Source organism: Zerene cesonia, chromosome 18, assembly GCF_012273895.1.
Source record: "Zerene cesonia ecotype Mississippi chromosome 18, Zerene_cesonia_1.1, whole genome shotgun sequence".
NCBI lineage: Eukaryota > Metazoa > Arthropoda > Insecta > Lepidoptera > Pieridae > Zerene > Zerene cesonia.
In genome coordinates, this window is record NC_052119.1 from 485,575 (window position 1) to 498,630 (window position 13,056).

Genomic DNA, 13,056 nt, shown 5'->3' on the forward strand with positions numbered 1-13,056 from the left:
GTTCGCGTCGAAGTTGTCGTCCAGCGCGATCAGCGCGCCGTGCACGCCGCTCTCCGACAGGTTCGCCGCGTACTCCTGTGACACCGACCACGTTAGTACTTATCAGTTTCAGATTTAACACTTTTTAACTAATTTTGAACTCAATTTATTCAGAACGTGACAAAAACGCTTTAATTTCAAAATGTATAGTAATCGCTTGAAATCAAAAATATGAAATTACTGTATCTATCCACTAAGTTCTGAATTCATTTAATCAATTTATTGAATTATTATCTTTCCGACCGCGTCGTCAAAAGGAGAACCCGTATAGATCCCATTTCCAGACATAAAACTCAATTTATGTTCTTTCTTAGGTCTTAAACTATCTTGATGTCAAATTTTATCCAAATCGGTCAAGTGGTTTCAGAGTGTATAAGAGACGAATAGAGTTTCTTTTGCATATATAACAGATGTAGGGAGATAGAGATTTCAGTATATAAACATTTGTTAATAATTAAATTTTTCTATTAATATATTAATATATTAAAATTTTCAATACAAAGCAGTTTGCTTTCATTGGATTTAACTTGGTGATAACCTGATAAGTTTGGTAGTGGTAGTGTGTGTGTGTGTGTGTGTGTGTGTGTGTGCGTGTGTGTTTATGCGTGTGCGCGTGTGCGTGTGCGAGCACCTTGAGGTTGATGGCGGCGAGCCAGCGCTGCAGCCGCTCGTTGGTCCACACGAGCACGTCGCGCAGCCCGTGCTCGGCCGCGCGGCGCCGCTCCTCCAGCGCGCGCACCGAGTAGCCCAGCCGCTTGAGGCACGCCACGCCGAAGTGCAGCGACGTTCTGCGGGTCGTGTTCTTATCATTTTATTCATGTGTAAATATAATCAATACCAGCCCCTCGCTCCCTCGGTTTTAATATGATTCAGGGTAATATAATAAGAGCATAGTATAGACGCACATCACCACATAAGACAATTGTCCACACACGACAACGCATGTCTACACGTTAACATGACCTGACCACATGATAGAAGATTATCACACATGAACATACTTATCTTTTTAATTAAAATAAACGTCTTTGAATATGCCACCATCAGTTATAGTACTTAATAGTACTAAATAGAGCTGGAGTAAATGATATTAGATTATAGCGAAAATACGTAGCAGCCCAAATTCTATACATTGCAGATATTTAAAAACTGTTGTGTAAATAACAAAGCATTTATGAAATTCAATTAAAAATGGAGAAGCCTAAAAATAAATAGATAGCATTTTTCAAATATTAACATGAATTCCCTTAAAGCCGTAGACGAGACCAGAATCTCTCATTCATGAAAATAAGTTTGGTATTTCATTTTGAAGATTTTTCCAGAAATTTCTCATTTACTTGAAATTTTCTACACTAACTATCCATGCACTTAGGGCTTACGCTGACCTGTGAAAGCTGTCGACCATCTTGAGCTGCGTGCGCAGGTCGCGCTTGGTGAGGTGCTCCAGCATGCGCGCGTCCACCAGACACTCCATGAACGTGGTGCGGTACTGCGGCAGACCTGAAATGGTGCGCGCGACGTCAGCAGGATTCCTTTGGGTGTATCATTTTATGTCAATGCGCCATATGCTTATAAGAATTTGTTCTTGAAATTATGGAAATAAAGCGGTGATTATCATTCTTATATTTGCATTTAAAGTTTATTGTAATATTCGCTAAGGTATATATTATCTTGTTTTCGAATATTTTTTATTAATGTTAATACGCGAACTTAGTTGTTAGTTGTTAGTCAGTCTAATAAACAGATATCACGAATTTTATAATATAATATTAACTTATCGCTTGGACACAAATAAAGCTTATCAAGGTGCAACCCTTTTCTATCCCTGATTGCATTATCTTAAATGTACCCACCCACCAAGGATTCGTATAGTGTCGGTTCCAGAGTTCCTTAGTTCACTAAGTGGTCTCTTTGCCCGTGGTGGTGTGACCATAAAGTACCGCGTTCTTGGTACATAATACATTTGTTGAATAACTTTTATGTTTTCTATGTTCTAATCATTACTATCACTATTCTTTGTTGTTTTGAATGATATTATCAATTGTAATTTAATAAATGAATTATCTATATATATAAAATTCTCATGTCACAGTTTTCGTTGCCATACTCCTCCGAAACGGCTTGACCGATTCCTCTGAAATTTGGTAAGCATATTGGGTAGGTCTGAGAATCGGCCAACATCTATTTTTTATCCCGATATTCCTACGGGATACGGACTTACGCGGGTGAAACCGCGGGGCGCAGCTAGTTATTTATAAAATGTATAGATCTATATAGTATATAACGCAGTGCTCTGTTTTTATCAGTTGTCCATTATCACATATTTTTTGGATTATTTTCGGTCTATGTACTAATGTACAAATAAATACATATAAGAGATAGAAAGAAAGAGAGAGTGTCACCGAGCGAGGGCAGCCAGGCGTTGCCGATCCACTCGTGGTTCATGTCCCCGAAGGCGAGCGCGGCGCAGGCCGTGCCGCGCGGCGCCGACGGCGACGTCAGCGACACCATCTCCTGGATGGCCAGCCGCAGCTTCAGCCGGTGCAGCGGGTTGCTGATGCCTGCGCACCCACATGCCTCGCCTTAGCCAAACTACCCACACCTCACGTGCGTGCGCGTTACGGTTAACATGCGCTTTCTCTAACTAGTTGCAACAATGGCATTTTGTTGCAACTAGTACTTAATTTTTTCGTTCCATTTTTGAAATTAGGTAACATAAAATCAGATATATAATCAGATTTATATATATAGTAATATAGAATACAGTAAAATGCGAAAGTAGCGGTGTATGTTGTGTCTCATGTATCGTGAGTGTCAGACACGTTTTGTGACACTTATGTCACGTACCTCGTGTATGTATTGTCGTCATTAATGTAATTAAAGCGCGTTGCGTGTTTCGTACGCATCGTCTGTTATGATAGCTTCATACGCCATGTGTTTTGCTTATCGTGTGTATGTGCAGCGTCCGTATGCGCGTCGCGTTTACGTGTGCGTCGCACGTGATATATGCGTGTCAGTGTTTGTATGCGTGTTGGCGTGTGTAGAGTGCGCAGTGTGTGCGTGTGCCGGCACGTACCGATCTCGCGCTGGATCTCCTGGTCGGAGAGCGCGGACATGATGGCGCCGGACTTGACGTTGGCGCGGCAGGCGGCCACGTACCAGGCGGGCATGCCGACCCACAGCTCGAGCCACGCCACCACGGTGGGCCCGTTCCACAGCGCGAAGGGCGTGCCGGCGCGCATCGCCTCGCCCAGCAGCTCGTGCCGGTAGTCGCGGTCCCTGCGCCGGCAACAGTGCTCCGCTGCTCACTTCGTTACGTAACGCGTCACGACGCGCAGCTCTCATGCATACGTTTAGTTTAGTTTATCATTTCTAGCGAGCTTCCCAAGACGCATCCCTCATTATAGTATCAAATTTAAAACTCGGGACTTCAATAAAAGAGATAAGGGGTCGGATTTTAGCGATTTTTTCAATTTACATTATTTCAATCGGTAAAGTAAGTTGATGATGAGGATAACCCACTCACAGCGTTCTGTCACTTCACTCTTACACCTGAGATATTGAATCCCCCTCCCCCCACTCGCTCCGAGTTCACTCAACCCCAGTACCCACTTGCTCTTGGTCCTGGCGTAGTCCTGATGCTGCAGCGGCGGCTGCGCGAGCTGGCTGGCCGGCTGGCCCTCGTCATCTGCTAGCGACGAGAGGCCGAGCGACGACACCGAGGACAGCGTCCTGCCGCTTTGCCCTTGCACCTGTGTCGTTTTGTTCGATTTACGATTACAGTTTTTGTAGCATTTTTCTTTCAAGAAATATTTATGATTTTTAATTTTTTTGAAAAATTGATTTGAAAAAAACATGTAACTTTACTTTCCAATATGTAACAAATCAAAAATCCAACGTTTATGATTCTCCAGCTTCAGGTGCTTTAAGGCAGTTGTAATAAATCAAAAGCTCAACTTCATACCGGCATCCCGGCCTTGTCCTTCTTGCTGAAGAACCTCCCCAGCGAGCTCTTGATGCCTCTCTTCTTCTGTTGGTGCATCGACGCAATGGACACCGCGGAGGCTGCGGAGGACACCCGCGGGAGGCCCGGGGAGGCGCCGCCCCAACCCGTACCGCCCACTACTGTGCCCCCGCCGAGCGACTCTTGGCTTGAACTGCTGTGGGTGTAATCAACGTGTTGAGTATGGCGCGAGGGTAGGGAGCTCTTTATACCAATGCATTTCAAATACAATCATGCACGTCAATGCCTTGATCTGACATGTCAGTAAAAAATATGGACCATCACAAAATATTCGCTAGTTATTTTTGCTCTAACAAACAATTCACATCTACATAATTTTCTTTTCAGCAATGACGTCACAATATGGGGCAGATGCACATTCTTATTTGAAACGCATTGTAAAAGGTGAAATTAAGAAAAGAGAGGAAACATTGTCAGTAGTTGAGCCATGTCTCGTGTACATAAAAGCCCTAGTATGGAAATTGTAGTAAGAAAAATAAGATCATCGTTTTTAATAAATAAAAAAAACTGTGCGTGATAAAAAATAGAGTAAAACAGATTTTTTTTGTTTTAAAAAGCAGAGATAGTAAACAAATCGTGTATGAATTAATAATGTAATTTAGGATGTGGTAACAATTTTTTATAAGATTACAAAAAAATGTCAATGATTCTATAAAAGAACTATAGTATGTCCAATAAAATAACAATAATATTGAAGTGACATAAAGATGGAAGAGAATAGCATAGCAAATGTGGACGTGTTATTGGAATATATACAAATGATGAATGTTAAGCGATTGTCATTTTAACATCGACTACTTTCTTAAACAATAAACACAACAAAGCAGAGAATTTAGCAATAATAAAAACATATTTTTTATACTTATGTATGAGAAAATAATCGATGTTGCAAGATAAAAAAAAATGGAATTACTGTGGATGTAATTTTAGCCATAATAGTGCAGCTAAAGGAAAGGGGACAAACAAACATAATCAATCACCACACACACGTACCGTTTGCTTTTGCATTGAAATTTTAGATGACGGTAGACATAAAACAACATCCTTAGTAATTCCATATATTATGCACATGAAAAAATATAATACAAAATGATTTTAAGAAATCTTGTACACAACAATGTCGATATAAAAAAATATTTGTTATATTATATGGTAGAGTATATCCTTTACTACATAAAATAATCTCATATTCAAAATTATTAAAAAAAATATATAAACCGTATAAAATAAAGAATTATCTAAAAAAATAAGAATTATATATGTCATATTATTAAGATTATCTCTTCACAAATTAAATGTATCCTTCGGAAGACCCAAAATGGTAGAATAAATAACCTCTATCTTTGACATTAAAGAAAGACGATCTTATACACATCTTGTGAGGCACATAACTGTACAGTGTTTCTGGACAGTCACATAGTACATTGGCTAGGTTCAAAGTTAGGTACGGTTTAGGTCTAGATTTTAGTATAGGTTCAGAGTAACACCTGTGCATAGGGATCCGAGCCAGACTCCCCGACATTATAGATGTCCTGAGCAGCGTGAAAAGAAAGGGTTATGGTTAGTATAGTTATATAGCATAAAATATTTACCTCTAATAATTAGTTTTGAAGCATTCGAATTCTATATAAATGAGAAATTTTTAAAGATAACAAATGGGGAAAAACATCCCACGACTTAAGGTACACCTTAAGCCCATAAAACCGTAAGAGCTAAATGCTGACACGGGATCACGGGTAGCCGAGAGATAAGACGGTTCGGCAAACGAGAGTAGTTCTCAGTCTGTAGTTCCTGTTAAAAATTTCTCAAAATATAGCTAGATTTAGAAAGCATACCTAAACTAAAGGTCAGTTACTCACAGTTACACTAACTCCGTTTTTGTAATGATACATTTTCAAAGCAACATATGTGATCAATAGAGCTTTTTTTCAACGCACAATTTTCACCATATCTCAATTGCCTCTTAAACTTTGTCCGTTGCTCACACAATTAAGCCACAAGACTTATACTACACTATAATATTTCAAACACAACAACACCCTCCCCACCACTGACAAAAACGTCCTATTATATCCTTACTAGCTGTGACCCGCGGTTGAAACCGCGTAAGTCCGTATCCCGTAGGAATATCGGGATAAAAGTGCCTATGGGTTATTTCAGTTGTCCAGCTATCTACGAAGCAAAATAGTATTATTATTCACCAATAGATGTCAGGAAAAAAAACACGAATAAAACACGAACATGACATTTTCTAAAAAAAATTCCTAGCTAGATCGATTTATCGCCCCCGAAACCCCCTATATACTAAATTTCATTAAAATCGTTGGAGCCGATTCCGAGATTCCAATTATATATATATATATACAAGAATTGCTCGTTTAAAGGTATAAGATATACATCATCAAGTTAACCACCACTTACAGATCAAAGTGCAGCCGATGTGGTGTATCTCAAACTCAAACATCAATTCAATTAGACTTATTAAAGAAGCACTTTTGAATCGTTATAACACAGTTTTAACATTTACCACCGGTTCGTAAAGCATTGTGGAGAAGATCCGACAAGAAACACTGTAGTTCTTCTATTGTCAATTTAACTTTTTATATATTACAAGTAATTTGTATAATGTATACATAAAAATGGTTCCAAAGAACTGCCCCGTGGGTCTTAAGCGAACTCTCTCTCGCCCATTTTAAGAAACACAAACTGAAAGATGGATTTTTTTTTATAGATAAGGTTTATATGAATAAAACCCCTATTAAACCAATCCGATATTAACACGTGCGAAGTCGCGGGCAGCAACAATATTTATTTATTTCCTTAAAGTTATAACTACAGTTAAACAAAAATGGAGAGGACAGGTGGCTGCGAGAGAGCGCAGATCACCAGCCACTCACCCAGTTGAACCGCTCAAAGTTAGCCGATTACATATAAGTTAAATAATTAAATACATCGCTTAGACTTCAAGTTTAAAGAAGAATTAAAAGAGCAACGAGTTAAAAAGCAGGTTATCTATACTAATATTATAAAGCTGAAGAGTTTGTTTGTTTGTTTGAAGGCACTAATTTCAGGAACTAGTGGTCCGATTTGAAAGAGTAGGTGTCTCGGCGATATACTCACGAGTCGTAGGGCGCCGGGTAGTGTGTCCGCAGGCGGTCCCGCTCCGCGTGGATCGCGCGCGCCGCCCGCTCCAGCCGCAGCGAGCGCGCCGTCAGCGGCGACTCGGCGCCCTCGCCCACGCCCACGCCCACACCGCCGCCCACGCCCACGCCGCCCACGCCCTCGTCGCACAGCTGCAACTGTTTCGGTGTTATTCTTACATCTGTGCGGGATGGACGCGCTGTCTAACATTTCGATATTAGATTGGTGGAAAACAATGATTTTAAGATAAATTATATTTTGTTATATGAGTTAACTCTAAAATATATATTTTGTTAAATCAATTGCATGTAAAATTAGTTGAGCAGTTTTTTAATAGGAAATTGGAATGAGATTTACAATCAAAAGGTTAGAATTACTAATTAATTACACAAAATTCAAGGAGTTTAATTTTTAAATACTAGTAAATATCCTAACAGAAGAACAACACACGTCAAATACTTGACAAAAATGTCTATCTACGTGGTGGTACTCATCTAAATATAGTAAAATCATCAACCAGGCGGGAAAGTGCTGACAATTGTGTGTATTTACATAACGTCCTAAACAAAATCTACGGAATCTACTTACGCGGTCTTGTATCGAAAAGTTTTACAATTGAATTTGCGTCAACTTTTTTTTTTTAATATTTACAGTGATGTTCACAAAACTACTTCACAAGGATGAATCTACACAAGCTGTTATTAAATACAATAAATTAAATACAAATGATGTCATATATGAAAACTATACGAGTATATATCGTATATACACATTATATATTCATAGAAATATAAACACATTCTAGCGTATACTAATAATACATTTCTATACATAATGACTAACTGACTGTTAACTAAATAATTAGATAATTTACAGAAAAAATATGTACTCCTATGCAGCTTTAATTGATATCAATATCACAGAATAGATAAGGTGAGGTTAGAGGGGCATTCCGGGCGGGACAGGTTATATTTGAAAACGTTTATAATATTGTGAGCTTTCATGTGTGTCAAAATTAATTTTTAAACTTAAACATTCATTTAACTACACTTTGTTTTGAAGCGCTTTTGTAACTTATACTTTACTTTGTATTTGATATTATACATTGCTTCTAATGGATGAGCAGCATCTTGTACGAAGTGAGCGATCGCTCATTGTAGTGTGTTCACTGCGATTTAGTCGCAAGTAGACTTAAATATTGAGAGAAAAAAAAGGAAAAGTTTCTATTATAAGTCAACAGCCATTTTAACCTCTTTTTCTATTCTGTGTTGAATATGACTAGCAATAATGATACAATAACTGTTTCCTACTATAAAACCTACATCGATACAAATATTGTACATACGAATCTTTTATTATATGTAGTTATGTCTCGTTCTTATACTATGAAATCCTTACTTACAGTATAAAAGAGCAAGTGTTTTTGTTTCTTTGTCTCTCTTTCACGTCCCGACTGAAATACTCCCGTTTATGTCTGGGATAGTTAGGCGAAACATCTTATTCTCATAGGAATTTCTTTAAACTATGCGAGAGGAAAGCTGGTCGTAAAAAAATATTAAGTTGGACTACAAATAATGACTACGAATGACAGTTTATTGTTCCACAAATACATTTATATATAAATTTAGTGGTCCTTCGAGCCGGATCTGAGCTCACTGAGCTAAGGATTTTAAATTCTTTTAAAATCCGCCAAACGCAAAACTAATCGATTCACAACATAGGAAAGAGACAAAACCACATTCATAGATATATTTAATTAAATATGTTCACACTTAAAGCGAAAGCTTTAGCCGCTTACAAACAATTATATATATATTATCGACACAACGAAGAGCATAGCTGGGCAGTACAGAGTTTCGAAATACGTTTTCACTGTAAATATAATATATTTATTCTACATCCATAAAGCCATGTTGCATTGTGACACATACCAGGCCTACTGTGAACTAGTTACAGTGACACATATGATGCAGTCTTGCTTTATCAGAGAAGATGCAAAGGAGTGGAGTGGGTTGATAGATTTGGCAAATATAGAGAGACATGTGAAAATAGTGTAGAGGAATCGTGATATAGTATAGTAGTAAAGTGAAAAGTTATAGAACTATAAGACTGTTTATGTAAAATTGCATTGGTGCTTTCGTCGAGGTATTCTAAATATTTAGGGGTAGGATATATTTCTGAAGTTTTATAAGTAAGGAGTCATATGTTGAGTTAGTTCATTGGGGAGCACTGGGAATTGAGAAAAGTCAAAAGGAGAAATCTATCAAGACGGTGGGTTCAGTGTGGTGGTGGGGGGTTAGCGAGGGGTGGTGTGGGTTAGTGTTAGGGTGGGTCGGGGCGGGCACAAGGGCGGGCGCGCACCTGGCTGGCGGGCAGGCTCTCGGAGGCGGGCGGCGCGCGGTAGTGCGCGTGCGCCGGCGACATGGACGCCGGCGCCTGCCGCACAACACACCACGTCTCTTGTACTCGCGAGCGCATATTTAGGTACATCATATATATAATTCACATAGTACACGTTGATTTAGTACCAAATGGACCGTGATTCTTTTCGATTTGGGTATTAAGCTTTAACGCGATAGTAATTGAAATCGTCCGCCATTGATTTAGGACATTTTGAGGCGATATAATTCATTCTTTTCGCCTGCTTACGTATATAAAATAATTTTTTATTCTTTTATTTCTATTCTTATATTTGTATTTTTTAATATACTAAAGCGGACACAAATTGTTTAATATAATAGAGCTGACAGGACGCCTCATGTTAAGCAACCATTAACCAGAATCAGAGTACATTAGTTTCTAGATCTATACTTGCAAAAATGTCCTATATCTTAACATATTATTAACCAAAACTACAATATGTAAACTACCATCCCCTTAACATAGTTATTATTATCAATCTTAAACTTATATGGAAATGGAATGTAAATATTTTACTTTAATTATGCATTATCAAAAATAGACAAACTATCCGAAACAAATAACACAAATATGCGTACGAAAACATGAATATTAGCTTTCGAACATCTGTTAAAAATGTGTAAAAAAATCTCAAAATTGCATCATTTCGTTTGGATTATAATATCAGGTAATACGTTATTTTACACATAATGCTTTCAAGTGTTTGATGTAAAATGGTATTTATAAGCATCTGTCATTGTGTGTGTGTGAAGCAGAATCTATATTATTTATCAGGTATGATATACCATATTTAATACCATTTAGGTTGCAATGTACACATGTATGTACACATATATTATTTTTGTCAATGGGTGCGCACGCGCACGTGTGTGTATGTGTATATACGCGTGTGTGTGTGTGTGTGTGTGTGCGTGTGCGTGCGTGTGCGTGTGTGCACTCACGGTGTGGTACTTGTGGTGCTGCAGGTGCGGGCGCGAGGGCGAGGCGGCGGCGGGCGGCGACTCGGCGCGCCGCGACACCACGTTCATGTGCTCGTAGCTGCCCACCTGCAATCAGACACATTTCATATAATTATACTAGATACTTAGCCGCGGCTTTTAGCCCGGTTTTTAGCCCGCGTGGTCACAAGAAATTCAAATGGGTATGGGATGTTTCACCACGGATGTAAGTAGCATATTTTATTTGAACATACTGAATCACCACATATGAATATCATTCCATAATATCGCTCCGATGCGACATGTCCAAATGACAAACAGACCAACACACTTTTGCAATTATATTGTTAACTGGGAAGGTTTATTACACTAGAATTTCGCGGGTTCCGAAATTAATAGAAACATGATTTGTAGTTAGGCGTAAAAACATACGAGACAAACTTAAACATTAAATGAGACATGAAATACACTCGCATGAGAATATCGTTAAAATTCCCGAAAGCCCTCTAACTGTAACCTCGCTAGGTGGCTCGTTAGGCCACATCCCACATACCCTCGACTCGAGCTCCTCCGCCCGCGCCTCGGTGCTCTGCTTCTCCTCCTGGATGAGCCGGATCTCGGTGTTGATCGCGTCGAGCTGCTCCTGCAGCATGAGCGCGAGCGCGGCCGCGTCCGTGTGCCCCTCCGCGCCCTCCGACTCGTCGTTCTGGAACGTTCCAAACCATTGTTATAGGACTTATGACTTTTGACGATCATTTCGGGCACAAATTAGATCCTGCATTGAAACAGGTCAATGAGCATGACTCACATGCAAATTGATTGAAATTAAATGAAAATGAAATGAATTCTTGGAAAAGAATCATAAACTGTTTATTTGATTGTGTTGTTAGATTTTAAAAGAACAACTACAGAGTTTCTTTCGGTTCTTTTGTGTAGAAACTTTCTTTGCTTTTCGAACTAAAACTATCTTATGACGATTCGCAGTGGTAATAGAGGAAACCTAATTGTTAAAAAAGTGTTTGAGTTTGAGTTATATACGTAAGTAGGGGATGAGTGAAACGCTCGAAGGTTGATTTCCCACTACTACTTTCATAAAGAATAATAGTTGAGGACGCAGCTAAACACACATCACGAACGATCAGGTGACATAGCGATTTTAATTAATACAAACAAAACAATTCCAGATGACCTGTGCAATCATAAGCAAAAATCGTGAAAATCAAATCAAATCAAAGACGTAAAAATCAAATATGAAACTATGCATCATTCACGTAATTCGGCATTCGTTTAGCCATATTTTCACACTCTCATTTGAACTTGATTTTCCTAAACAGGATATTATTATCCTTACATCTTATACCTTTAAACGAGCAATTCTTGTATATATATATATATATATATATATATATATATATATATATAATTGGGATCTCGGAATCGGCTCCAACGATTTTCATGAAATTTAGTATATAGGGGGTTTCGGCGGCGATAAATCGATCTAGCTAGGGATTTTTTTTAGAAAATGTCATATTCGTGTTTTATTCGTGTTTTTTTTTTCCTGACATCTATTGGTGAATAATAATACTATTTTGTTTCGTAGATAGCTGGACAACTGAAATAATGTCATATTCGTGTTTTTTTTCCTGACATCTATTGGTGAATAATAATACTATTTTGCTTCGAAGATAGCTGGACAACTGAAATAACACATAGGCACTTTTTATACCGATATTCCTACGGGATACGGTTACGCAGCACGCTTACGCGGTTTCAACCGCGGGTCACAGCTAGTATATAAATTACGTGTCACATCGTTTGTCTGCTGCGATGGACTCCTAAACTACTCAACCGATTTTGATCAATTTTGCACACCATGTGCCGTACGTGATAAATGCCCGGGCGGCGCCGGAGCGTCCAGCCATTAAAAAAAAAATGATTGTACAATACCTCCGCATCGCTCGGCACGTCGAAGGCCTGTTGCACGTTGGCGAGCACGTGCGCCTGCTGTAATTTCTCCCACGATCCGTCCAACTGAAAATTAAATTATTTCGCTGAACCCTTTACGAATAAGTTGGTACTTTTCAATATATTATGTTAGCATAATTATTTTCAAAGATATTCAAACAGGATTGTATAAGAGATGAATTTAATAATATCGTAATATAGGTATAACTTGTAGGTAGTGTCAGGTCAGGTCAGCTGCAAACAGTTTTCGAAGTATGTGGAGATAATAATGCAATTTAAAACGCGATAAAGCAGAAAACTTTTGCCGCGGGGTGCATGCGGGGTGATTACATGTGCTGATGACGCTACCACCGTCCATGAATTTTGGAGAAGCGTTAGACCGATGGCGGACCTTACGCCTCTACAAATGCATTTCCGACTTTAAATCAGAAAGAGATGGAAAGGATTGACGAGAGGAATAAACGAAAGACTGGGAAGGGTAAGGAAAAGGATATAGGCCACTAGACGGAACGCGCGTGCACGCGCGCG

General features: G+C 38.9%; 1 protein-coding gene across 1 annotated transcript in view; it reads right to left on the reverse strand.

The window, feature by feature from the left end:
- Window positions 1-13,056, reverse strand: part of LOC119834040 (liprin-alpha-1) — a 99,813-nt gene that overhangs the window by 1,438 nt on the left and 85,319 nt on the right. Inside the window, exons 12-24 of the mRNA XM_038358316.1 lie at window positions 12,511-12,594; window positions 11,117-11,269; window positions 10,567-10,671; window positions 9,566-9,640; window positions 7,184-7,356; window positions 5,551-5,595; window positions 4,004-4,199; window positions 3,652-3,791; window positions 3,116-3,318; window positions 2,442-2,600; window positions 1,425-1,539; window positions 671-827; window positions 7-75 (exon numbers count right to left, since the gene is read on the reverse strand). Coding sequence (XP_038214244.1) covers window positions 7-75; window positions 671-827; window positions 1,425-1,539; window positions 2,442-2,600; window positions 3,116-3,318; window positions 3,652-3,791; window positions 4,004-4,199; window positions 5,551-5,595; window positions 7,184-7,356; window positions 9,566-9,640; window positions 10,567-10,671; window positions 11,117-11,269; window positions 12,511-12,594 — 1,674 coding nt within the window. The remainder of the gene's footprint in view (window positions 1-6; window positions 76-670; window positions 828-1,424; window positions 1,540-2,441; window positions 2,601-3,115; window positions 3,319-3,651; window positions 3,792-4,003; window positions 4,200-5,550; window positions 5,596-7,183; window positions 7,357-9,565; window positions 9,641-10,566; window positions 10,672-11,116; window positions 11,270-12,510; window positions 12,595-13,056) is intronic.